Source organism: Nematolebias whitei, chromosome 14 (assembly GCF_014905685.2).
Source record: "Nematolebias whitei isolate Nwh7 chromosome 14, NemWhi1, whole genome shotgun sequence".
NCBI lineage: Eukaryota > Metazoa > Chordata > Actinopteri > Cyprinodontiformes > Rivulidae > Nematolebias > Nematolebias whitei.
In genome coordinates this window covers 13,853,409-13,877,427 of record NC_056511.1, presented here as the reverse complement: position 1 = coordinate 13,877,427, position 24,019 = coordinate 13,853,409, and the positions used below count along the sequence as shown (strand labels likewise).

General features: G+C 39.2%; 1 protein-coding gene across 1 annotated transcript in view; it reads left to right on the top strand.

Annotated features, from left to right (window-relative positions):
* aff4 (AF4/FMR2 family, member 4) overlaps positions 1-24,019 on the top strand; it is a 44,063-nt gene that overhangs the window by 9,754 nt on the left and 10,290 nt on the right. Inside the window, exons 2-13 of the mRNA XM_037687891.1 lie at positions 12,435-12,564; positions 16,318-17,112; positions 18,483-18,521; positions 18,667-18,753; positions 19,063-19,090; positions 19,221-19,284; positions 19,467-19,556; positions 21,033-21,177; positions 21,351-22,026; positions 22,157-22,290; positions 22,766-22,851; positions 23,248-23,488. Of these exons, the coding sequence (XP_037543819.1) occupies positions 12,439-12,564; positions 16,318-17,112; positions 18,483-18,521; positions 18,667-18,753; positions 19,063-19,090; positions 19,221-19,284; positions 19,467-19,556; positions 21,033-21,177; positions 21,351-22,026; positions 22,157-22,290; positions 22,766-22,851; positions 23,248-23,488 (2,511 nt within the window). The 5' untranslated portion in view covers positions 12,435-12,438. The remainder of the gene's footprint in view (positions 1-12,434; positions 12,565-16,317; positions 17,113-18,482; positions 18,522-18,666; positions 18,754-19,062; positions 19,091-19,220; positions 19,285-19,466; positions 19,557-21,032; positions 21,178-21,350; positions 22,027-22,156; positions 22,291-22,765; positions 22,852-23,247; positions 23,489-24,019) is intronic.

Below are 24,019 nucleotides of genomic sequence, written 5' to 3'. Positions count from 1 at the left end.
AGTAGATCGGCGCATCCCTAATCAAAATCCAAGATGGATACATACCAGCCATCCAAATCATTTGATAAAACTATGCTTTCTAGTTTTTATATTTCATAAAAGTACAGTTTCCTCAAATGATTAGGGTGGTCCTTGGGGTAGCCAAAGATTATGTCCACCCCCTAACTCTGCCATTGCACTCGATTGTGGATAAAATTGCTCCCTCCACTCGACAGGATCCGTCACTGTGCTGCTTCGAACAATCAAGACTACACATACACACTTAATATCTTGCACCAAAAAACATTAAGGTTTACTTCCATTCCCAGTTCAATTCCAGTCCAGGAAAACACTCATCTTGAAAACTTTTAATTATTCACTATTCAAATCCCTCAACGACAGGGAACATCAATGTACCGCTTATTTTTAATGATATTGTCAATTTAAAGTTTCTGTTAACAACTATTGTCAGAATTATTTATTGTCTGGTATACATTGTTTTGTTTTTTTAACTCCCTTTTACACAATAATTATCCAGAGTGCCGTGGTTCATTTTTAGCATCTAAATAGAAGTCTACAGCATGGTGTGTTCTTGTAAAACAATTTAAATTTTTTTGTGTTTTTATTTTGCCAAGATTTTACACTGCTAAATAACATACAAGAGATTAAGAAATTTATCAAACACATCAGCAGATGTACAGTATTGCTTGACCAGCATGATGTTTGTGAAATTTGGGAATTTTTACTGGTATGGTACATATGTTTTTTTTGCAATTTTGACTTTTTGGGTAAAATTTTAGGTAAATAAATGTAGTTAATAAAAGCTAAAAGTTGCGGACTTTAGAAACGAGGTGAAGGTGTTACCATCTTTTGTTACAATAAGTTAAAGTGCGTGTTTCAAGTCAGTATGGATTTATTTGTAAATAATTTGAAATTATTTGCATTAAATTAGTTAAAAACCTGATCTTTAAATACTCAAGCAATGCCACTGCAAAAAAGAAAAGTGATTGCTGATTTTCTAAAATTTAAACAGACTTTAGTAGAAGATCAAGATCACACTAAAAATGTAATGCCGCTCAACAAATTGGGCATCCATAAAGATGAGCGTGAACGGTCTTATATCAGAATTATGCAGAGATGTTTCATGTTTCACTAACAAAGCAGCAGAAAAAGTCTCCTGCACAATGTGTTCTCTGTGTCAGAGCTTTGAGTCACAACATAGGTCAAGTTGGCAACCAGTGAAACTGTTTTAATTAGACCAATGTTATTTTATTGTAACTTTTTATTTTTTATTTTTGTCTGAGACTTCTAGATAAAAACCAGAAGTAAACTCGGTGAACAGATTTTTAAGTATCAGATGGAAGAAGCTACCGCATCAGTTAATTTTGTTTGTAAATGCACATTTACAATAGATGTTAAAAGTTCTCCTTTTTTCCCTCAGTTTGAGTGCTTTATGAGTGCAGGCATTTCAGCCATTGAGCTTGTTCCAATGTTTTAAATCTGCCTTAAAAATAATTTAAGCAGTTTTAACATCACAGTAGAAACACAGGTCATGTTTTCCTATTCATAATTTTGTCTGAAGGCACAAATAAATACCATTTTAAAAAGCCATTTTTTAATTTTGTTTTCTTTTTGCACATGCATAAATTTCTTGAAATTTTTTTTGTCGTAGCAAAAAGTCTCAATTTCTACCTAGTTTTTTTTTTTTTTGTGCTGCTTTTATCTTTGGGAAAACTCCCCATGACTCAAACAGCTGCTTATCGAGGAAAGTTGACATCAGTCGGGCGGACGCTCCCTCTGGAATTCCTGCTGTCAGCAGGTTTGCTTCAAAAAGCACCAGAGGTGGTGGCGCTGACTGCCAATCTGAACCCATTACTTTACACAAGATGCAGCAAAACACTCATGATGGATGACTGTTTTTGTGGATGTACAACCGTAATGTTTAAGCTTTATAACATTTGTTGTAAACTTTCTCAAGAGTATAAACGTATCGGCTGTGAAAAGTGGAGTTGTTTTCAATCTAAATAAAACACTGTCCTTCAAATCAATGATAAAATATTAGGGATGCACAATATTATCTGCATGGTATCGGTATCGGCCGATATTAGTGATAAAGTTAAATATCTGACATCGGCCATTCCATCAAAATAACTCACCGATATAAAAGGTGCAGTTATCTATATATATATATGTGTGTGTGTGTGTGTGTTTGTGTGTTTGTCATATATTAGTGTCACATCATTTTCAGCTCCTTTTTGGCAGCTGCATTTGTTAGCAGGCCAAATTGACAAAGACCATGCAGAATAATGTAGTATTTTAATTCCACAGCAGAGAAAGCGATGTAGTCTCTGTAAGTAGGTGGGGGGTGGGGGGGTGTTAAGAATATCTGTATCGGTTATCGGCCAAATAAGTTTTAACACATCGTCATATCAGATATCGGCCAAAAATCTAATATTGTGCATCCCTAAAATATATATATTTTTTATCTGGTTTTCTGTTATTAATGCAAATAATAATAATAAAAAAACTGCTGTTGTACAAAGAGGTTGAAATATAAGGTTGTTTTTGTCTGCTCTTTAGACCTAATGTGATCAGGTGGGATGGAAACAACTTTTTTGAATATAGTCTGACCTAGCTGTTTTTGGTTTGAGGCTGACACATAACAGGATATGACTGATCAGCATATTTTCAGGAACGTTATTACCAAAGAAGAAAGCGCTTCCTGACTAAAAATGTTCGACTTTTTCTTAAAAGCAAAGTAATTTAAGTGCAACAGTCTCATTCATTCATTGACACGATCAGATTGATTTCCCTTTAAGAAGCGATCAGCAGTGACTGATTCCTAATATGATAGATATTATTAACCTTATTAATTTCAATTGCATTTTACCTTATGCACCTTGTGACTAATTAAATGCAACGTGTTAACAGTTGATTTTCTCTGCAAAAAGAAGCTGAAAACTTGTTTACTGATTTTTTTTTATTAAAAGCTTTGTGTAGAAAAATGCTATGCTAAAGAGCTCAAACCACATCAAGTGTCCACCATTTTGAGAACCGAAAAAAGGAAGGAGAGACACCCATGTCATGTCAAGGGGCCTCCCTCCCATTTTTTTGAGACACACGCTGTTTGCTGCACTAGCCATCCTTTGTGTCACATAGTGTTATACTGCCATCCGGTGGTCAAAAAAAGATACTACACTCAAAACAAATTAACCAACATTTCTTCTTAAATTTGAAAATAACTACTAATTGTCACATTTCAAACAATATTATCGTTTATCGCAATAATTTCTGAGACAATCGTCCAGCAAAATTTGGTATTGCGACAGGCCTATTCATAAACATATCCTTCTAACCTTCTTTAATCTTTTGTAAACAGTCTAGTATTCATCATTTAATGACATGATTATTTAAAAAAAAATATATTTTTTGGTAACATATTGTAAATAAACACTGAAATTATATATATTTTTTATTTTTTTATTTACAGATTTTCCAAAGTGGAGTATAGATGTGGAACAATATTTTTTTCTAGCATAGTTTTCTTGACAACATAAAGCAGTCACTCCTTATAACCTGAACCCCTCACTCACTGCTCTTTGAATTGACAAAGCTCCTCGGATGAGGAGCGAAACATCTTCTGTTAATAATAAAGTCCAATTGTTTTTGTATTGAACGTTTTTTTTGAATTTATCATGTCCTGGATGACTGAGAATCTTCACCAGCATAAAGCAGTCACATTTATACAAAACTAACAGTCAAATGCTTAACATCCATCTTTGCAGTAGATGAACACTCTTGCAACATGTGGTGATGCCACATTTGTCAGTGTGTGTCATCATGGTGCGTAGCTGATGAAAGTGCCATGTTTGTTACAAGCAGTAGGCTGGAAACCTGCGTACTGTTCCTTTAACAGCCTTCACTCTGCTCTGCCTTGAGCTTGGGGCATGGTGGGGGAGGGACGTTGTTGATGAAAAGACGAGCTCTGATTGGGGGGAAGTGTGTGACGTCAGGTAGAGGAGAGGGCCTGTGGTGTAAAATAACATGTCCTTATATGGGAGGAGGCGGACAGTGCCATTTGCAGAGAGAGGTGAGATTCATTCCTCTCTCAGGGATCCACTTGCTTTATTTATTTATTTTTTTACATTAAATTCTTAATTGACCTCTGAGCCTACCTTATAACTAATCTTATTTATTACTTTTGTGTTATTTATTTAAATTGATAGTTTATTATTTGTTGCTTTACTCCTTAGGTTTTAACTTTAACATGTTCACTATAATTTAATTTTGTCAATATATTTACCATGGCATTATACCATCAGTATAATTACCATGTTCAGGTAAGACATACAGATTTTTAAATGTGTTCATGCCAGGCTTCCTTCTGATGAGTCATACAACTTAACAGAACTGAGTTTTTTTTTTGTGTGTGTGTAAATTTAGAGATTAAATTCATTTTTTCTATCATGTTCACATTTACTCACACTCGTCCACATACATTTTCACCCCCAGCCTCTTTCCGCTCGCTTGTTCTCCATTCATGCTTTAAACTCCGAACAACAGCACAGAAACAAAAGCTGCGTCTGCCTCTAGACTTTACTTAGCATGTGACTTACCCCTGCCGTTTGTCGACTTGGTATCTCCCCAGAACAAGCAGTCACCTCCCCTCCCCAAGTCAGATTTGTCTCCTCTCCAAGGAAATACACTTAGTCGAGTAAGAAAACTAGTTGCACTTTTCCAGCTGGACACTTGTACATACATTTAGTAAAAAAAGGGAACAGGTTGTTTTCATAAGAGGAAGTTGGTGGACAAGTTTAGGCTAACAAGCCATGACAAGGATACTTGTGAGTCTCTGGAAGATCATTTGAACCCTCCTCCTTCCAATGTTTCAGTGGTTGGGGCCATGGCCTCTCAGTCAGGGTAAGAAATGTTAAACTAGTTGGTTGTTTTACGTATATCTTGAGATATGTTTTGAATAAAACACACAATTTTTTATATAACCAAGTAACACTTTAGGTTTTCATCTATTTTTTTGGACGACATTTCATAATGGTTGCGTTACAGAGGCCCAGTCCTATATTCATAAATACACAGATAACCATCAGCTCTTATTTTACTTGTATTTCACACAAGTTGTGGCTGTTATGTAGAATGAGACATACACGCTGATTAATTTAGGTATAAACTGAACTACCGGTAATTTCTCAACTCTAAAGACTTTGACCTTTTATACATGGCACACTGTTGAATCACTACAATACTTACACACTAATAATAATCTTGTTTAAACATGTGAGAAGTGATTTGCAAGCTTTTATGTATGTTTGTAACAAAGTAGATACTCCACTTTACTGTTTAGTCATTAGATACATGTAGTAGGACTTGTGCCTTTCATGTAGGCTTGGTCAAATTTCCAAGTCAAAGTTCACCTGATCTGACTGTCTAACTTAAAAACAGAAATTATGTAACAGAAATTACCATTTGCTTAGTCTGGATATCTACAAAGTGATCTTTTATGAAGGTTTGTGTGGTTTTATCTGAAGAGTACATGTAAATATTGGCTAAATTTAGATAGTTTTGGTTACTGCATTTTGGGGGGGGAAACAGCTTTTTTTTAAGCTAGGAAGTGACGACCATCCTCTAACGAACACATTTAAATTAATTTAAGACATCCATGACCAAGACTGGCAAGACTCCCTTTGTCACCCTTTCAGAGTATAACATGTTGGTACAGACATTTTATATATTTAATTAGCTTGATATGTTTATTATATGCACACACAAAAAAACAGATTAAAATCAGGAATTAAGTTCAGTGTCAAGTTTAGGCTGTCACCGGCTTGGTCGTTCTTTGTTGTCAATTTCAGTTTGACTATATTAAATACTTTGTTTATTCAAACTCAAAAGGTACTTTGGTGTTTTCCATCATACTAAGGTCACAGTATGCTGGTGTCCCATTCTTAGTCGTCTGGGTCATGACCAATCAAAAAAAGGTTAAAAAACTAAAACAACTGGATGGGAAGTGAAACATCTTCCGCTAAGGTCATATAAAATAAGGTCAGAGTAATCTTGCATATTTCCTTTTCCACTTTAACTTACTTTTTTTTTTCTTCCCCACCCTCTGTCATTCTGATTTTTGAAAGGTACAAAACTATAGCTGACAACTGGTACTTAGTTACAAACATTTATTAGCTGTCACGTTTCTGTTCTAGCTGGATGAAACCAGCAACAGACAGTTGAGTTTTGCATGCAGGGATTTCCTCTTGAGCTGTATGTACTTCAGTGTGACAGAATGTCTCCCCCCCACTCAACTCGGAGTCAACAGAGCAGGTCAGTTTGTGGATAAAATAAATCTGAGTAGCATTTACAAAGGATCCTGCTGCCTGGGTCCTTTGATTAATGTGCTAACGATGTATCTTTCAGACAAGCTCTCCCACTCCCCACCAACTTCAACAGGACTATTCACATTTTAATGTACATGACATAGTAACAACAGTATTGGTATGTTGTTTGTTTCACTACTTGTCTGACCAGTAAAAACGTGTAGTCTTATTTAGAGTGCTTTTTGCTTTACCACACCGCATTTATAACATGAAAGACCCTCAAATGAAAGCTTGTGCTTGTCAGCTGTGTGGTAAAGTAGACAGAATGACTATCATTAGGTAGAGTTTACTGAAAATGGTTTTAGTAAATCATCTGCACTGTTAGCTGTCATGACCATGTGATGTCTGTAATAGGTAATCAGTGGTCAGTTCAGTTGTAGTAAGATTATCATTATGAAAAGTGTTTTGTTGTGCATTTGGTTTTGGTAATACTTTTGTCTTGCTTTGTAGCTGTGCCATACATCAAAACAACGAGTTCTTTACGTATCCACTGACCAACTTGTTAAAAACTTCCATTCAGTCGTTAATAGAAATGCACCTATTCTAGTTTTGTGGGTCAGTTTCTGTGTACATCTACTAATTATTGCCTGCTGCCAAAGGCAAGAGGCGTTCGTGTTTTTGCTCTTGCATGTGCTTGTATGTGTTTCTCTGAAGGGTTGTCTAGATATCTCAAGAACCAACAAGACAGATTTTAATGAAACTGTGAAAAATGTATAATTGGACATACATATACAACTGATTAACTTTCGCTGTTAACACTTTTCAAGATGGCTACCACAGAAAAGCAACCTTATCAAATGCAGAAATAGCTATAGCTTAGCCAGTTTTAAACATATTTAGTTCAAATTTAGTGCATTGTGCTCAATGCATTTTTTTAAATATTTTTTTCAACTTTGGCTATGCCTGTTTGTGTCAGTCCTGTCTGTTTGTTAGTAAAATATCTAATATGGAACATTGAACAGTTTTTAAAAGAACTTTCAAAACGTACGTAATCATTGGATGTACATATACAACTGATTACCCTTTGGGCTTACCACAATTTGAGATGGCCACCATAAATTATTGAAATTAGCCATAAATAAATGGATTTAATTCAGTTAGTTTTACAGATGCTGAGCTACATTTTGTGTGTTAGTACTGGTTGCGGAGTCATTCTCATCACATTCCCCAAGTGCGATCACATCTTGCAAGTTCTAACAATGTCACAAGATTGTGCATTACATCATTTACAAGGTTTGACCAAAACTGCTATAACTCTGTCACTTCTCAGCATAAGACGATCTTAGCTTAATTCTCTGGCATTTAATCATGACTGTGACCTTTAAACCTTGAGTAAAGCTGGATTCATAGTCCATGAGTAGTCGAGCGGTCGTCTCTTGTTGTGAAACATTTTTTTCTGCATGACGATTCTATCTTCTACAAGAAACTGCAATGTAAAACTCCTGGGAACCCCTGTGTTCCCTAAGGGTCTCCACTCTTCCTTCCCTGTACATATTTTTGCTTCCCTTACTGCAACCAGACAACTTTTTATGCAGACTGAGATAGAAAACACTGATTGGCATGTGCATATTTGTCACAAAAAAGATTACTGCCTTTTTTCAACAAACAGTTCACAATACTGAGCAAACGTAGAGGACGTGTCTGTACACTGTCCGGCCGAGGCATGCTCCCTCCCGGCTAGCACAGCCACGGAGAGCCGCCTGTGTCTCCATGTGGTCTTCTCACATTGTGCTATCTCCTTCCACAGTTCTTAGGGTGCATTCACACCGCCCCTGTTTAGTCCGCTTTAATCGAACTCTAGTCCATTTGCCTAGAAAGTCCGGTTCGTTTGGGGAGGTGTGAATGCGCAATTGAACTCTGATACAGACCAATAAAGCGAACTCTGGTCCACAATGTAGGTTTCGATTCGGTTGAAGTGAACTCTGGCGCGGTTCGAATGCAGTGTGAATGCAAGCGGACCGGAGATCGCTCCAAAAGCAGGAAGTGCAGGGCAAACAAACACGCATTTCTCTTCCCTCATACGAAGCCATCAGCCACCTTGTGTGAAAAACAACATTCTCCCGCTCATGCTGAGTCCATCCATCCATCCATCCATCCATCCATTTTCTTTACCCGCTTATTCCATTTTGGGTCACGGGGGTCGCTGGTGCCCATGTCCAGCAATCACTGTGCGAGGGGCGGGGTACACCCTGGACGGGTCGCAAGTCTATCACAGGGCCACACAGAGACAAACGAGACAAACAACCATTCACTCTCTCACAACACCTAGGGACAATTTAGAGTTACCAATCAGCCTAACATGCATGTTTTTGGTCTGTGGGAGGAAACCGGAGCACCCAGAGAAAACCCACGCATGCACGGAGAGAACATGCAAACTCCACCCAGAAAGGCCCCTGGACCGGGGTTTGAACCAGGGACCTGCTTGCTGAGAGGCAGCAGCTCTACCAGTTGCGCCACCGTGCTGCCCTGTTGAAAAATAACAAAACAGAAATCCTAAAACCACTAAAATTTGATGCCACTCCGTTTTTGTTTTTATGTCCAGAAAATGAAATGTCCTCTTCAGAGGTTTTCGTGTCATTTCCTTCAGTAGTTCTTGGTGCAGCGCCACCACAGGGGAAGGGGGGAACAGGTTGGCTCGACTAACTCAGTGCAATGTAAACGCGAACCACACCAGCTGAAATGTAAACAAATGTTATGAATATTGGTCCCCAATAGAACAAAGTCTACCGGACTATCAGGTATGAAAACACCCATAGACTATCTTTATATGAGTTAGAAGTTTTGCTGGAGTAGTTGTAAAGATGGCCGTATTTTCTAGCAGCCTCTGCCAGCTGTCAGAAGTTTTAAAAAGTTGCATTGTGTAAATATTAGTAAGATTTTGTCTCCAACTACTGCAGTTTCTTGCCATGATAAATGACATTAGGAGCCGTTTGTTACAATAAACTCTTTGCTTTAAATATTCACTTCTGTGTTTCTGCCTTTTTCATCTCTAGCACAGCTTTCCTGTGTCTAATCTTTTCATTCTGTATTCACAGTTTAATCTTTTAAGTTACACTTTGTAAAGATCAAAAACATCAGTTTGTCGTATGTAAGTGTGGAGGACTTCTGGAAGTTGCTGCACAATCACACTACACCTTAAAACTACTGTTGTCATAGTTAGAGGTACAAGTTGAGCATTTGAACCAGTAGATGACGTACCTAACTGAAAATGTCTTGTTTTGAAAACTCTGCTTTCTGAAGGCTTTTTCATTTCATGCAAGCTGTTAATGTTTTGTGTAATCACTGTGTGTTTTGTGTTTTGGTGGAATCCAGGTATTCTGCTGCAGCAGGGTGGGTCCGTAGTCATGAAAAATGGGGAAAATCCGTACAATTTACGGAAATTCTGTAAGACTTGACATGTATGTGCTGGACAGGTCATCCTGTAACATAGCTCTGTTGGTCAATCAACGGCTTCTGCTTGAAATCGTCACCTGGGAGCAGTTCGCTTGAGCCACAAATAGTCAGAGTCAGAGAGTCAGGGTTTCTTTATTTGTCATTCACACCACAAGTGGTACATGTGGTGGAACGAGATTGTGCACTCAGGGTCCCAGTTACATCCAACAATAAAATGTAAAAGAAAAGCGGTAATAAGATCTAAGATATGAATTTAGAAAAACATCAACTGAAAAATATGTTAAGCGCAAATGGCATTAAAAAAAAAAACAATACGCTGAACAGCAGCACGAACATGAGTCTGTGTGAGCAGGTGAGCACGAATGAACACAGCAACATGAAATAGATCAGCAGTAACATGAAATAGATCAGCAGCAACATGAAACAGATCAGCAGCAACATGTGATTTTTCACAGTGATTATCCTGGTTAGATATTCATGAGGAACAACCTCAGGGTAGAAGCTGTTCCTCAGTCTAGTGGTTCTACACTTAATGCACCTTAACCTCCTTCCTGAGGGGAGCGGGGCAAAAAGTGAGTGTGCTGGGTGAGTGGGGTCCTTCATGATGCAGGTAGCCCTCTTCCTGCATCTAGAGGTGTAAATGTCTGTGACGGTGGGGAGGCGGACTCCAACAGACTTCTGTGCAGCCTTCACCACTTTCTACAAAGCTTGTCTTTCTGCAGCTGTGCAGCCTCCATGCCACACGTTGATGCTGGAGCACAGGATGCTCTCCACTGCACACCTGTAGGAGGTGGTGAGGACTGAGCTTCCCAGACCAGTTTGCCTCAGCCCCCTGAGGAAGTAGAGTCTCTGATGAACTTTCTTGATAAGGCTGATAGTGTTGTTGCCCCAGCTGAGGTTGTCATTCAGGTGCATACCCAAGTACTTGTAACTGGAGACCACTTCCACCACAGATCCTCCTATGTTCAGGGGGGTAGGTGTGTTTGTTCCTTCTGAAATTCACGACCATCTCCTTCGTCTTCTTCACATTATTGTGAAGGTTATTCTCCTTGCACCAGCTCTTAAGTGGTCCCATAAACCGGAGTGGGTACTGGCAGTGGACCGGGCCTTAACTGGTGCAGTGTAGTGTGGAACCGATGAGTGTAGAAACTGTGGCAAAGCACCATATGTCATTAAAACTGATTGGCACAGTTTTATAATGGTATTGTAGTTCCTCTTTGCAGTGTTTCCCCAAGTGGGGTGCCCCGTTAACAGAACCGAGCGCTCCGCCTACCAACCCCCCTCCCGACATTTGTTGGTATTGATTTCATGCTGGGCGCAATACAAACGTGCTAGCAAAAATGCTACTGACGTACTGCACCTTCCCACGCTCCCAACAATTACCAGCAGTAACATAGCGCTAAATACTGATGTGCGCCCCCCCCGATTAAAAACTGGCAGCAATGTAGCTAAGCTAGCAGGCAACACATATGTGATGACTCCGTCCCCATTCCCCCACCCCCCGTTACTCTGGCGTCGATAAAAATTGGCAGCAACATAGCACTAAACTAGCAGGCGGGCAACACATACGTGACTCCGTCTCGTCCTCATCCCCCCCACCGCTACAGAGATATATGACGAGCGTCCCGCCATGGGAACTGGTCTAGGGGAAACACTGCTTTGGTTTCAGTATAATTTCTAAGTAGGGTGTTGCGTTAAAATTACTTTTTGCCTTTGTGTTTGCATTGCAGATGATGCTCATATGGAAAATAATTATAAGGTCAAAAGGCCTGTTAAAATGTGTGTTATGAATTGGTGATATACCAGAATACCAGATTTTTTTTTTTGTACATGGCTTCAGAAAAGTTTCACATTTCTGCTTATAAACAATATGCCACCATACAACAAATACTAATAAATGGGGAGTGGTGGCGCAGAGGTTAGAGAGGTAGGCTTGTGATCCGAAGATCGCCAGTTCACGCCCCGGCCCCGACAACATCAAAATTGTGGGTGGGGTAGGTGAAACACCCACACTTGCCCCCACCCTCATTCGCCCCACTCTGGGCCCATGAGCAAGGCCCTTAACCCCCACCATGTGCTCCCTAAACAGGTCTCTCTTGAAAATGAGTTCTCGTGGCTCAATGAGACTAACCTGGATAAATAAAGGCTAAATGAAAAAAAAATTAAAAAAAATGAAAATGCACAGTTTCTAAATATTTACTACATTTGTATTTTAGTAAATTTGTCTACTTGTGAATTCCATAATAATTATTGTTGCTACTTTTAGTTGTGGTGGAAACTTACATTAAAGATCTGTAGAGGAGGATTATTAGAGGTAGAAGTGAGCCACTGTATGGTGTATGGACAAAACTAAGCTTATTAGAGCCTACTTTCCCTTCAAGTCATCTCTGTTTATCTCTATTTATGATTTATATGGTTTCTTTTTGAAGTATACCAACATAAAAGCTTACAAAAATCAAATGCTGTACTCAGGGAAACAATATAAGTCTTGACTTTTTTTTGGATGCTGCTGACTTGTTTTCTTGTAGATGCTGGGTTAACCGTATAAATGTCTCACTTGAACAATGCAGCCTAGTCTTGATTAGCTATTATATACACACACAGTCTGCTTATTGTTTTATTTTTTTTGTTTGTTTGGGGGGGGTTAAGCTGATTTTCTTGCTGTGTTTGTGTTAACAGCAACATGAACCGTGAGGACCGGAATGTGCTCCGAATGAAAGAAAGAGAAAGGAGAAATCAAGAAATCCAACAGGGAGGAGGAGAGGCCTTTCCAGCTAATTCCCCCCTCTTCCCTGAACCCTATAAAGTTGTAAGTTTGTTTAAAGTATAATTCACAGTTGGCATGTCATTGATCTGTTATGAGGAATATGCAACTCTGACAGGAAGTGAACGCTGCACCGTCAGAAGTCTTTATAGATGTGCAGCATTGTTTGTGTTCTTGTTTACTGTTCGAGTTATGAAACATAAAATGATCAGGATAGGATTCAAAAAGCGTTCAATACAAAAACAACTGGACTTTATTTGTTTGTCCAGTTGTTTTTGTATTGAACGCTTTTTGAATTCATCATGTCCTGGATGACTGAGAATCTTCACCAGCATCAGGATAGGATGTTTTGTTTCAACTAGTCTGAAAGTTTACTGGTTGTGTTTTCTTTATCTTTATTTATTTCAATGATTTAACACATTTAAAAAAAAAAAAAGTAAACTTGCAGAGCATGAAGTTATGTCAAAGTCAAAGTTTCTTTATTTGTCATTCGCACCACATGTGGTACATGTGGTGGAACGAAATTGTGTACACAGGGTCCCAGTTACATCCAACAAAAGTATAAATTGTAAAGAAGAACAGTAATAAGATCTAAGATGTGAACTAAGAAATATGCTAAACTAAGAATACGCTAAGGACTAGCACAAAAACAGTATGTAAATCATATGTAAATGTGTATGTACACATTTGTATTTATTGTGTACATGTATGCACACACATGTACATAATGTACAGTCAGGTCTGTCTTGTAAATGAGTCCTCGAAGCTCAATGGGATTTACCTGTCTAAATAAAGGTTGAATGAAAAAAATGTAAATCATTATGTAAATTATAACGAAGTGCTAGGTACTTATGTGTGGTTTGAAGAATAAAATTACCCAGTTGTGTCACTATTAGTAATTAGCTAAATGCACAAAATCCAAAACAGTCTGTTGATGGTTCAAGTTCTTGATTTGCTGTCTTGTCGCACAGCTGTTATTAGTAAACAAAACAAGACACGATCTCTTAGCTGCACTTCCTCCGTTTTCTAACGCTTGTGCTCACAGACGCAGATATAGGCCAGCCAGCTCCTGCTAGCCAATTTAATCTTAAAAAGGATTTAGGTTCTCTGAACTGGTCTAATCTTTGCCACTAACCAGATTTGAGCAGCTGTAAGTGGCTCCTCTCCTTAGCTAGTTTTAGCCATCAAAGAGGCAGTGAGGAATGTGTCCTGACAGGTTGGGAGTAGAAAAGCCACCAGAGGTGTATGTGTGTGTGTTTGGACAACAACAAAGTGAAAAATAAAAGCTGACATTAAAGACAGAAAAGTCCTTGACCTTTACCAATGAGAAAGACGTGCTGCAAACAATTTTACTCTGCATTTTGTTTGTTTTCCAAGAAACTTGTATCTGTGTATACACACTGTGCACATTGAATTTGGAAAAAGCAAGCTGTAATGGCAAGCTTTCTGTACTTTTTATCTCTTTTCTACAGCTTGTGTGAGTTTTATGTAAGTGTACATTTGTCTTTCTGAATGTCATGCTCCACTAAGTAGAAGTTTACAGCATTGAAGACCATGTGTGCACACAGCTGCAACTGTGGCCTCTCAAATGTAGACCAGCGCAGCAGTAGCATGTTTATCGTGCAAAGTTTGCACAGCTTATTCATCTACTTGGAATGAACACTGTTAAGTTATCCCATAAGTTTTATTTGTATGAAAATAATCTAATTTTGTATTTTATCACAATTCTGTACCAACTATATGGAATCAAAGATTACTATCGAAGTCAAGAATAACTTGTACAAAGAAGGCTCTGTAAAACAAACTGCGCCTAGATCTAAGGAGACAGAGAAAAAAAATGATTTGGCACAATATGTGTCAAAGGATACTGCATCGTAAACACAAAGATCAAGAAAATAAACACTATGGTAATAAGTGTATTATTCTTATAAGAGTGTTATCCATCCATCCATTATCTTTACCCGCTTTTTCCTTTTTGGGTCATAGGAGTCACTGTTGGCGGAGTACACCTTGGACAGGTCTCCAGTCCATTACAGGGACACATACAGATAAACAAGACAATTTTATTTTATTAACCTTATTTAACAAGGCAAATCGCACTGAGATCACAGATCTTTTTTGCGAGGGAGGCCTGGGCCTGAAGGCAGCCTAACATGCATGTTTTTTGTTTGTGGGTGGAAACCGGAATACTCGGAGAAAACCCACGCATGCATGAGAAGAACATGCAAACTCCACACAGAAAGACCACAGGTCCAACCGGGGATTGAACCCAGGCCCTTCTTGCTGTGAGGCAACAGTGTTAACCACTGAGCCGCCGTGCTGCCAAACAACCATTCAGTCTCTCACTATCACCTAGGGACAATTTAGAGTTACCAATCAGCCAATCATGCATGTTTTTGGTCTGTGGGAGTAAATTGGAGTACCCCAAGAAAACTCACGTATTCACAGAGAGAACATGCATCCAGAAAGGCCCCGGCCGGGATTTGATCCGGCAACCTTCTCGCCGAGCGCGAACACCTCTACCAACTGTGCTACTGTGCTACTACCTAAGTGTTACGTTTGAATAAATTGTTTATAAACGTTTATTCCTGGCTAATGAAAGTTGCTGCTGCCAAGCTAAAACAAGTTAATGTTTTACAAGTTACTTTAGGTTTCGGCTTTAAAAACATTTTGTTTGAGAAAGTTTTTAGTATTTGTATTTTTTTTTTTTTGGTGTGTTACAAAAGTGCTATAAAATGAGCACAGCACACAACTCTGTAGATAATTTGTGCATTCAGTTTTTTAAACTTCAAAATGCCTGTATTTTTCTGCAATCACAGTGTTGTAATTTGTCTTTGTAAACAGATTCTTTGCTAAACAGTGTTGTTTACAGTGCTTCTAATTTAAACATTTCTATCAATTTGCTTGGAGTTACAAATCAGTTACCAATTGTATTCTTTTAGTGATAAACCTGAATGAAAACATTATACAGCATCTTGTTTTTCTGTTCATTTGGAATTAGATGTGCTCAAATAAAGCTTATTTATGTTCACACTACAAACTGGAAACGGTGAGCTGGAGGAGAAATGAATCCACAAACGAGAGCCTGACCATGCTAGCAGGAGGTAGTAGAGTACACGTTGTGACCAAGTCACTTGCATTTCCTGCTGCAGCTAACTGCCTGTGTTTCCACACCCTCAGTGTAAATCTGTCAAACTAAACAGAGGTGTCAGACTGCGTTTGAAATTGGAGACTCTGCACAGGCTGCAACCAGGTTGACTGGAACCTCAAAGTGATTGATTAACCTCAGTGTTGGAACTGTGGGTTGACCCGTTTGTTAGTTCAGATGAGTTTAAACTATTCTGGGCTCAGTTTACACTGACTCTGTGTGGCTGATGGGGCCTCTCACACTTTTCTTTTGTCAGTAAATTGTTTTAAATCTAGAATTAAGAGATAAAAATATATCCATCCATCCATCATCTTTACCCACTTCTTCCTTTTTGGGTCGTGGGGTCACTGGTGCCCATATCCAGCAGTCACTGCGTGAGAGGCAGAGAACACACTGAACCGGGTGCAAGTCCATCACAGAGACAAATGAGACAAACAACCACTCACACCTAGGAACAATTAGTTACCAATCAGCCCAACATGCATGTTTTTGGTCTGTGGGATGAATCCGGAGTAGCCGGAGAAAACTCACACATAAAAAAAAAAATATATATATATATATATATATATATATATATATATATATATATAATCTGTCCCTGCAGTTTGTGTTTTATAATTTCAGTTTTCTTCTGTGGGTTCTCTCTTCAGGTCAGCAAAGAAGATAAACTGTCGAATCGTATCCAGAGCATGCTGGGTAATTACGACGAAATGAAAGAACCCATTGGTGACACACTTCCAAAGCTCGGAGGGAAACCTTCGAACAGCTCGTCTTCCTCTGAAGAGAAATCTGGCCCGCCTTTATTTGGCGGGGACCAGCGCAGTGTTGGTAGTGGTGGTGGGAGCCAGAGCAGTAAGTGGACTCCTGTTGGCCCAGCAGCGAGTGGGTCTTCATCCCAATCCCAGAAACGCTCTGGACTCCCTGGTGGACACAGCAGCCAGAGGAGCAACGGCGGCAGTAGCGGCAGCAGCAACAGTAGCCAAAGAGGTGAAGTGCGAGAAAAAAAGTCAAGTAAACACAGCGGAGGATCAGATCATTCAAAGTCACACACATCAAGTCCGGCCAAGGGTTCTCTGAGTTCCTCCAGCAGCCACTCGCGGAGCTCCTTGTCCACCGAGCAGCATCACGGCAAGGAGCGCTATCGTTCCAGATCTCCAAGAGACAGAGAGGCCAACTGGGACTCCCCTTCACGGGTTCACACCACCTTCTCCAGTGGGCAGCACTCGAGTCAGACTTTTCCTCCTGCTCTCATGTCCAAGCCCAACTCCATGCTGCAAAAGCCCACAGCTTATGTGCGGCCTATGGATGGGCAAGAAACTGCAGAAGCTAAGAGTTCTCAAATGGAAAGCTACAGCGGACAGTCACACAGCAGCACCATAGGAGATGTGAAGCCCAACGGCAAGGCTTCGCTAACCAAACTCAAGATCCCCTCACAGCCTGTAGAGGTAAGGCTCAATCTAAAGGACATCAGTCTTCTAAGGTTCAAAATGAATCAACATGCAATGGCTTTGTGAGTTTAGTTTGCACTGAAAGTTTATCAGTTAAAAGTTTTGTCTGTAAACAGTTAGGTGCCCATTTAATTATTGCATCAGGGCTTAATTTATGTGCTTCAGCTGTAGGATGCATTTTGTTTTGCCTCCTTAATAAAGGATTCAAGGTTCTTTATTTGTCATGCCACATGTGGTATATGAGGTGGAACAAAATTGTGTACACGGGATCCCAGTTACATCCAACAGAAGTATAAAATGTAAAAGAAAAACAGTAATAAGATCTAAGATATGAACTAAGAAAAACGTTAACTAAAAATACACTAAGCACTAATAGTATAAATACCAATACAATATACCAGGGGTTCTCAAACTTTTTGGGTTCAGGGACCCCCTCATAACCCTCATATTTATTAAATAATTGTCTTCAATTTATCTCTTTAATGCAATGGAAGTATTTGTGTAACATACATATTTAAGACCTGTTCTTTAATAGTGCTAATACAATTTTTATGTTTTTAAACATGGGGTATTTTTCATTCAAGACACATTTAACAACATTTTTAATTTCAACTTCCAAAAATTACAGTTTTGAGAAAATTAACAGCATCAAAAACCAATTTATAACTTTACCCATTCACTTAATGAACATAAATGTATTAGAACTTCTTCATAATATTACAGAAAACTCTTTACATAAAACTGAACAGAATTATAACAGCAGTAGTCACACCAAGTAACAGGACTTAATTTGTAAACTGATCAATGCTGGAACACAAATAGGGGCTGGGTTGGTCTGGGGGGTCCTCCACCAGAAAATGTTGAAAAAAGTAGATTTGATTTCCTGCATTTTGGTGTATTTTAACAGGTTGATAAACATCTACATGCTTGTAAACAAACAAACTATATATATATATATATATATATTTATTTATTTTCCGGACCCCCAAGCACTGGCTCGCGGACACCCAGGGATCTGGGAACCCCAGTTTGAGAACCACTGCTTTAAACGCACATCTGAAAAGAATCTCTTGATGACCATGAACTGGAGCAATAATTAAACAAGTCTCAAAGTTCAGTGACACACCTTGTGTGTGCAAACCACATCTGAAGTTATCAGTAATTTGAATTTAAATACACATTGTATCCATATGCTTCACTTCTTTTTATTGAAAAACTTTGCTTGTTACACATGAGCTGAATGAACTCTTAGGTCTCCTAAAAGGCCTTTCGGATGACGCGTCACACTGAAAATAGAAGCCACCTCTCACCTGTTGTACTGGGGTTATGCTTATGAACATGTCTGCTAAGCATGTTTCTGTCTGTAGGGCTCCGGTGATCCAAACTGTGTTGATGAAATTCTGAAGGTATGTGTTTTTTTTTTTTTTGTTCTACACTAGATCTACTGTCATACTAGCAGTGCATTAGGAGTGTGAAGAAAGAAGCCAAGGAGAAATATTTCAACATCAAACCTGATCTCCACATTTTTTCCCCTTTCTTTTTTGAATACAGGAAATGACTCAGTCGTGGCCCCCTCCACTCACAGCCATCCACACTCCCTGCAAAACCGAACCCTCCAAGTTTCCATTCCCCACCAAGGTCAGCATTAAGCCAGCAAGTTTGTTACTGAATCAAACAATTGTGTTGTTATGGATTAATAAGTAAATATTTATTTTTATTGCACACAAACCTTGCTTATATAACACATGCAGCATCCAAACTTTGTTTTTAACAATCAGGAGACTTTCTGACTTATTTGAACTTGTCAGTGAACTGACTTCAGTGCTACTAACATAAATCCTATTTATTGGTTAACATACTTGATAGATTTTATGATTGAGAAAGAATAAAAATACTACTTCATAAAAGTGATAGTTTTTTTTTTTATTGTTTTTCCTTTTACATCAGGATACACATGCCTTTTCAAGTGGAAACAGTGAGTGTCATACTTCATATTCCATCCTGCATGTAAAACAGTAAATTATTTTTGCTAATCTTTTAGTTATGTATGAATATACACACATTTATGATATATATATTTATACATGCTCCTTTGTCTGTTGCAGAGAGAGGCAGCTCATCTAAGAGCTCCAGCAGCCAACAGCCTAAAGACTGCAGCGACCCTCCCACGTAAGGGCTTCATTTTTTATGATTAATGTTCTCCTTGCATTACTTCACAATGAAGTTTAGAGAAAAAACACAAAAATCAAATATCTTGCACTTCAGAAGCCTACTGAAAATAAAAATCTACAACATAAAACTGCAGCAATAATACAGTTTTAACTGAAATGGTCTACATTTTGTATTTCCAGTATGCTGAAAGAAGATTTGATAGTAAGCAGCAGTGAAGACAGTGATGGAGAACAAGATGCCAAGAATGCCTCAAGGAACACGTCAGCAAGGTGAAGTGCAAAGAGTAAAATGTTTGTTTGGTTAAATTTATTTAAAAAGTATTCGATTTACTTAAATGATTTTTAAGGAAAGTGATTTTTTTTTTTTTCTTTGTCAATTCTGTTTGAATAAAAATCATATTTTCGTTTTAGAAGAGTTTGCATAGACTGGGTTGTAAGATCTTTCAAGTGAAATCACAAAACTCTAGCAGTATTGCTGCCAGGTGTTTTACTTTGACAAGATATTGAATCAATAAACAGCTTATACTCTTTTATAACCTAACAAATTTCAAATTGAAAGATAAGTACAGTCGTCCCTCACTACATTGCGGTTCACTTTTTACGGCTTCACTATGGTGTTTTTTTTTTTTAAACCCAGTTTTTTATATTGTGTGTACTGTACCTGCTGTGCACTACTGTACATTCATTTATCATCTTTATCGCAATCGCCAGTGTTTAAGTCCAAGTTGTTGAAGTTGTGTTTTTGTCACATGCAGGTTAACACTTGGTTAACAGTACAATGAAATGCTCAGGATGGGAAGAACCGATTCGACTCGCTAACAAAAATCAATCAAACAAACAAACAAACAAGAAGTAGTTGACATTAACTTGATAACTTGATTGACATGAACATATACTACACAGGTTGTGTGACAGGTTATTGTGCAGGTAGTGATTGACATTAAGATTGAATTATTAAGAATTTAATTATTATTGAATATAATTTAATTATTATTATTTAATTATTAAGAGCATATGTTTATAAGAGAGTGGGAAGGGTTAATAAAGCCTTAAATGTATATATACAGTGTTCCTCCTACCATTATATAAGCAGGGCGCCCCCCTACCCAACCGAACTGCGCGTCAAACCGAACCACCACCCACATCGGCGCTGACGTAGCACTAAGCTAGTTGCGTGCCTGTACAAGCACGCTAGCTAAAAAGCTCAAGGCAGCACTCATGGATAAAATGAGCGCCTCGCCATGGCAAGTTATCTAGGGGAAACACTGACATAATACCCCTGCAGTAGATTTTCACCTACTGTGGGGTTCTCTGGAACATAACCACCGCAATAAATGAGGGACCATGGGGACCAAGATGGTGTTGGGGCAGGGCAGCTGAATCGGGACCCGAAGGTCCTTGGTTCGATCCCCGGTCATTGCTCATCTTATGGTGTCTCTGAACAGGACACCTAATCCCGAATTGCTCCCCGGGTGCTTACATAGCTGCCCACTGCTCCACCTGGGTGTATCCCAGGTGCGATGGGTTCAGTGCAGAGAGTCAGTTTCGTCTTTGTATGGGAACATACAGTGATGACAACACATAGCACTTTATTTAGTTATACTGAAAGCTCTAGACCTGCTTGAATACAACATTAAAAAAGGCGTTTCTAACTTTCAACGTAATTGTTTTCGGCATGTGTAACACAGTCGGTTATGCTGTTTGTTTGACTCGAAGCACCGTTTGTCTCTGTTTGTTTAACAACAGCAATAACAGCGAAGCAGCTGAACCATCCAGGGATGACTCCAGCAGCCACAGCGGCTCAGAGAGCAGCTCGGGCTCTGACAGCGAGAGTGAAAGCAGCACGACTGACAGTGAAGCTAACGAGCACCCACGACCTGCTTCTCCTGAAGTAATTGTATATTCATCATTTCGTGCACTGCTATAACACTACTTTAGGGCTCATTTGTTACAGTGGTGGAAGTGTTTTTAAATATTCACTATTCTTCCTTAGCTTTTTAGTGATATTTACTGTTTGCTCTCTAAGACAGTGTCTTAATTGTAGTCTTTTACTGTACTCCTCAGCCTGAGCAACCCATGGCCAACAAGTGGCAGCTGGACAACTGGTTCAAGAAGACCAAGTTCTCTCCCGCTTCCCCCGTAGACAATAACGTCCCGTCAAAATGTAAAAAAGAGAGCCGGGCAGCGCCGCCTCCAAGCAGGGACTTGCGAGCGCCGCAAAAAGGTGCAGAGGGCGGCCGTCAGAAATCCCCCGCCCAGAGTAACGGCAGCACAAATCCTCGGAACCGAGTGGGTAAAAAGCAGCCTAAAAAATCAGAAAAGCTTCCTGTGGTGGAGGAACCAAAAGGGGGTCTAAAAGTGGAGAGTGAGCCAGCTCCAGAGATACCTCCCCACCAACCCAAAGCTGCCACTAAGGGTTCCCGGAAGCCAAGCATCAAAAAAGAGCCCAAATCCTCACCCAGGCCCTCTGCGGCCACCGTTACCACCCCTACAGACAAACGCAAGACCAAGCCTCCGCAGTCTCGTGAAATTATTAGTACAGACTCCTCATCGTCAGATTCTGAGGGGAATGACAGCATCCTCTCCTCGTCACAGACGCCCAAATACACAGAGAGTATCAGGACCCCCGTGTGTGTGTTTTCTCCTGTGGAAGAGAAAGAGCTGCTGTCTCCTCTCAGTGAACCTGAAGAGCACTACCCCATACGGCAGCCTCACCAGCAGGCGTTGCTCGTTAAGATAGGTTAGTCAAAACTGCTCAGTCCTAAAATAACATTAAAGTCTCTTTATTCTGTGTGCTTGTTTGTGTTGCTGCAGCTTTTCTTTATTTTGGACCAAATTAAACCCTTCCCTTTCCTTCCCTTTCCCCATAGATCTCAGCTTGCTGTCGAGGATCCCAGGGCGGCCTTACAAGGAGCCTGTAGAGATAAAAGTGGAGCGGGAAGACACTCAAGACCAAGACAGCAAGGACTTCAGTAAGCAGAGCAAGTCCAAGAGGAAACATAAGGTAGAGCCAGTTTCAGAGATTCTTTTTTTTTTCTTAATGTCCATTAGATTTCTTCTTTTTTTTTACCCAGAATAAAAATATAGCTGATCCAGATATCATATTGTATTATACTAATGAGTTTGCCTTAAGAGAAAATGAATTAAATCCATATAACCAACCGATAATGCAAATGTGTATAAATTGGACAGCTGTGGCTGAGTGGTTAGAGCAGTTGTCCTCCAATGCAAGAGTTGGGGGTTCGATTTCACCAGAAGTGTCCCTGGGCAAGACACTGAACCCCTCATTGCCTCTGATGTGTGTCCCACCGGTGTCTGAATGTGATAAAGCACGGATTATTCTTTGTATAGATATAGTAGAGCGCTGTATGATGGATAAATGAGGACACAGATTGTATTGTAAAGTGCTTTGAGTATCTTGATCAGAAAGAACGATGCTACAGTCCATTAACCATATTATTTTTCTCTTGTATCCTTAGAATGACGAGGACGGCACAAAGCTGGAGAGTAAACGATTCAAGTCAGATGACAAGTCTCTATCTCATCATAAAAACAGCAGTAAAGAGTGCGTATTTCTTTTTTTGGTCTTAATATGGTTCCCCTCAACACTGGCCTTCACTGTGCTTTTAGCAGCACTTTATTTTGTAATGGAAAAATACAACTTTTATGCCTTTTTTAAACAAATGGAAAAATAAACCCATTAACCTTTATTGTGCCAAGTCAAATCGCAGCCTAAGAGCTCACTGATGTGGCCTTTTTATTACAACTCAACCCTTTAAAGCCACACCTGCTAATAAACTTCATTCTGTAGTCTGCTTTTCTCTTGGTTGTGAATTTCTTTTAGCGTTAATATTTAATCTTTTGAATGTCAATATTTTTTATCTCAGATGTTGCGCTGCGGGTAAACAGGACCATTTAAATGTTAGTGTGCTTAACGCAGCTATCGCTCACATGTAACCAGGTCAAAGCGGCCTTTGGAGAAGAAAGAGGAGCCTGTCCCATCTCCGTCTATGTCAGGTCCTCAGCGGACATCTAAGGGAGACCATCCAAATCGGAAGGGGACAGCCAGTCAGTCCTCCAGCTTGCTGTCAAGTGCGAACGGAAGCAGAAAAGAGGGGAGTCACAGCACGAAAAGCAGCTCCACCTCCAAACACAGAAAAGGAGAGGACAAGGGGCGCAGCACACGTGATGGAAAGGCTGATGTGAGTAACTGTATTGTGGCAGGGTTGTGTTTGTGAACACCTTTGAAACACTCCGTGTTGAGAAACGTGAACTCAGTCCTTCATCTCCCCATCTGTGCAGCATGTTAACTCGAGCACCTGAAATAATACAAGCACAGAGAAGAAACAAAAGTTATTGCTTTAACTTGAGAATTCTCCAGAACATAATGTGTGCTGTGTTTTACTGTTCTTGTTTTTAGTTTCCTACGCCGCCTTACAACCTAGCTGTTTTTTTGTTACATTTTCTTTTTAATACCATTTTATTATCACTTGTTTTTTTTTTGTTTTTAAACCTCAATTTGTATGCATCCTTTATGATTGTCTATATTTGTCTTTAGCCCTATTTGCACTGGATTAGTTTTTATTTTTATTTATTTTTATTTATTTAGACATTTATTCATTTCATTAATAACAAAATAACTATATACAAACATATAACAATAAAGACTAAAAACAAACAGATATGGCTATATAAAAACAACTCAACCCTTTAGTCTATCACGCACCTCCTGT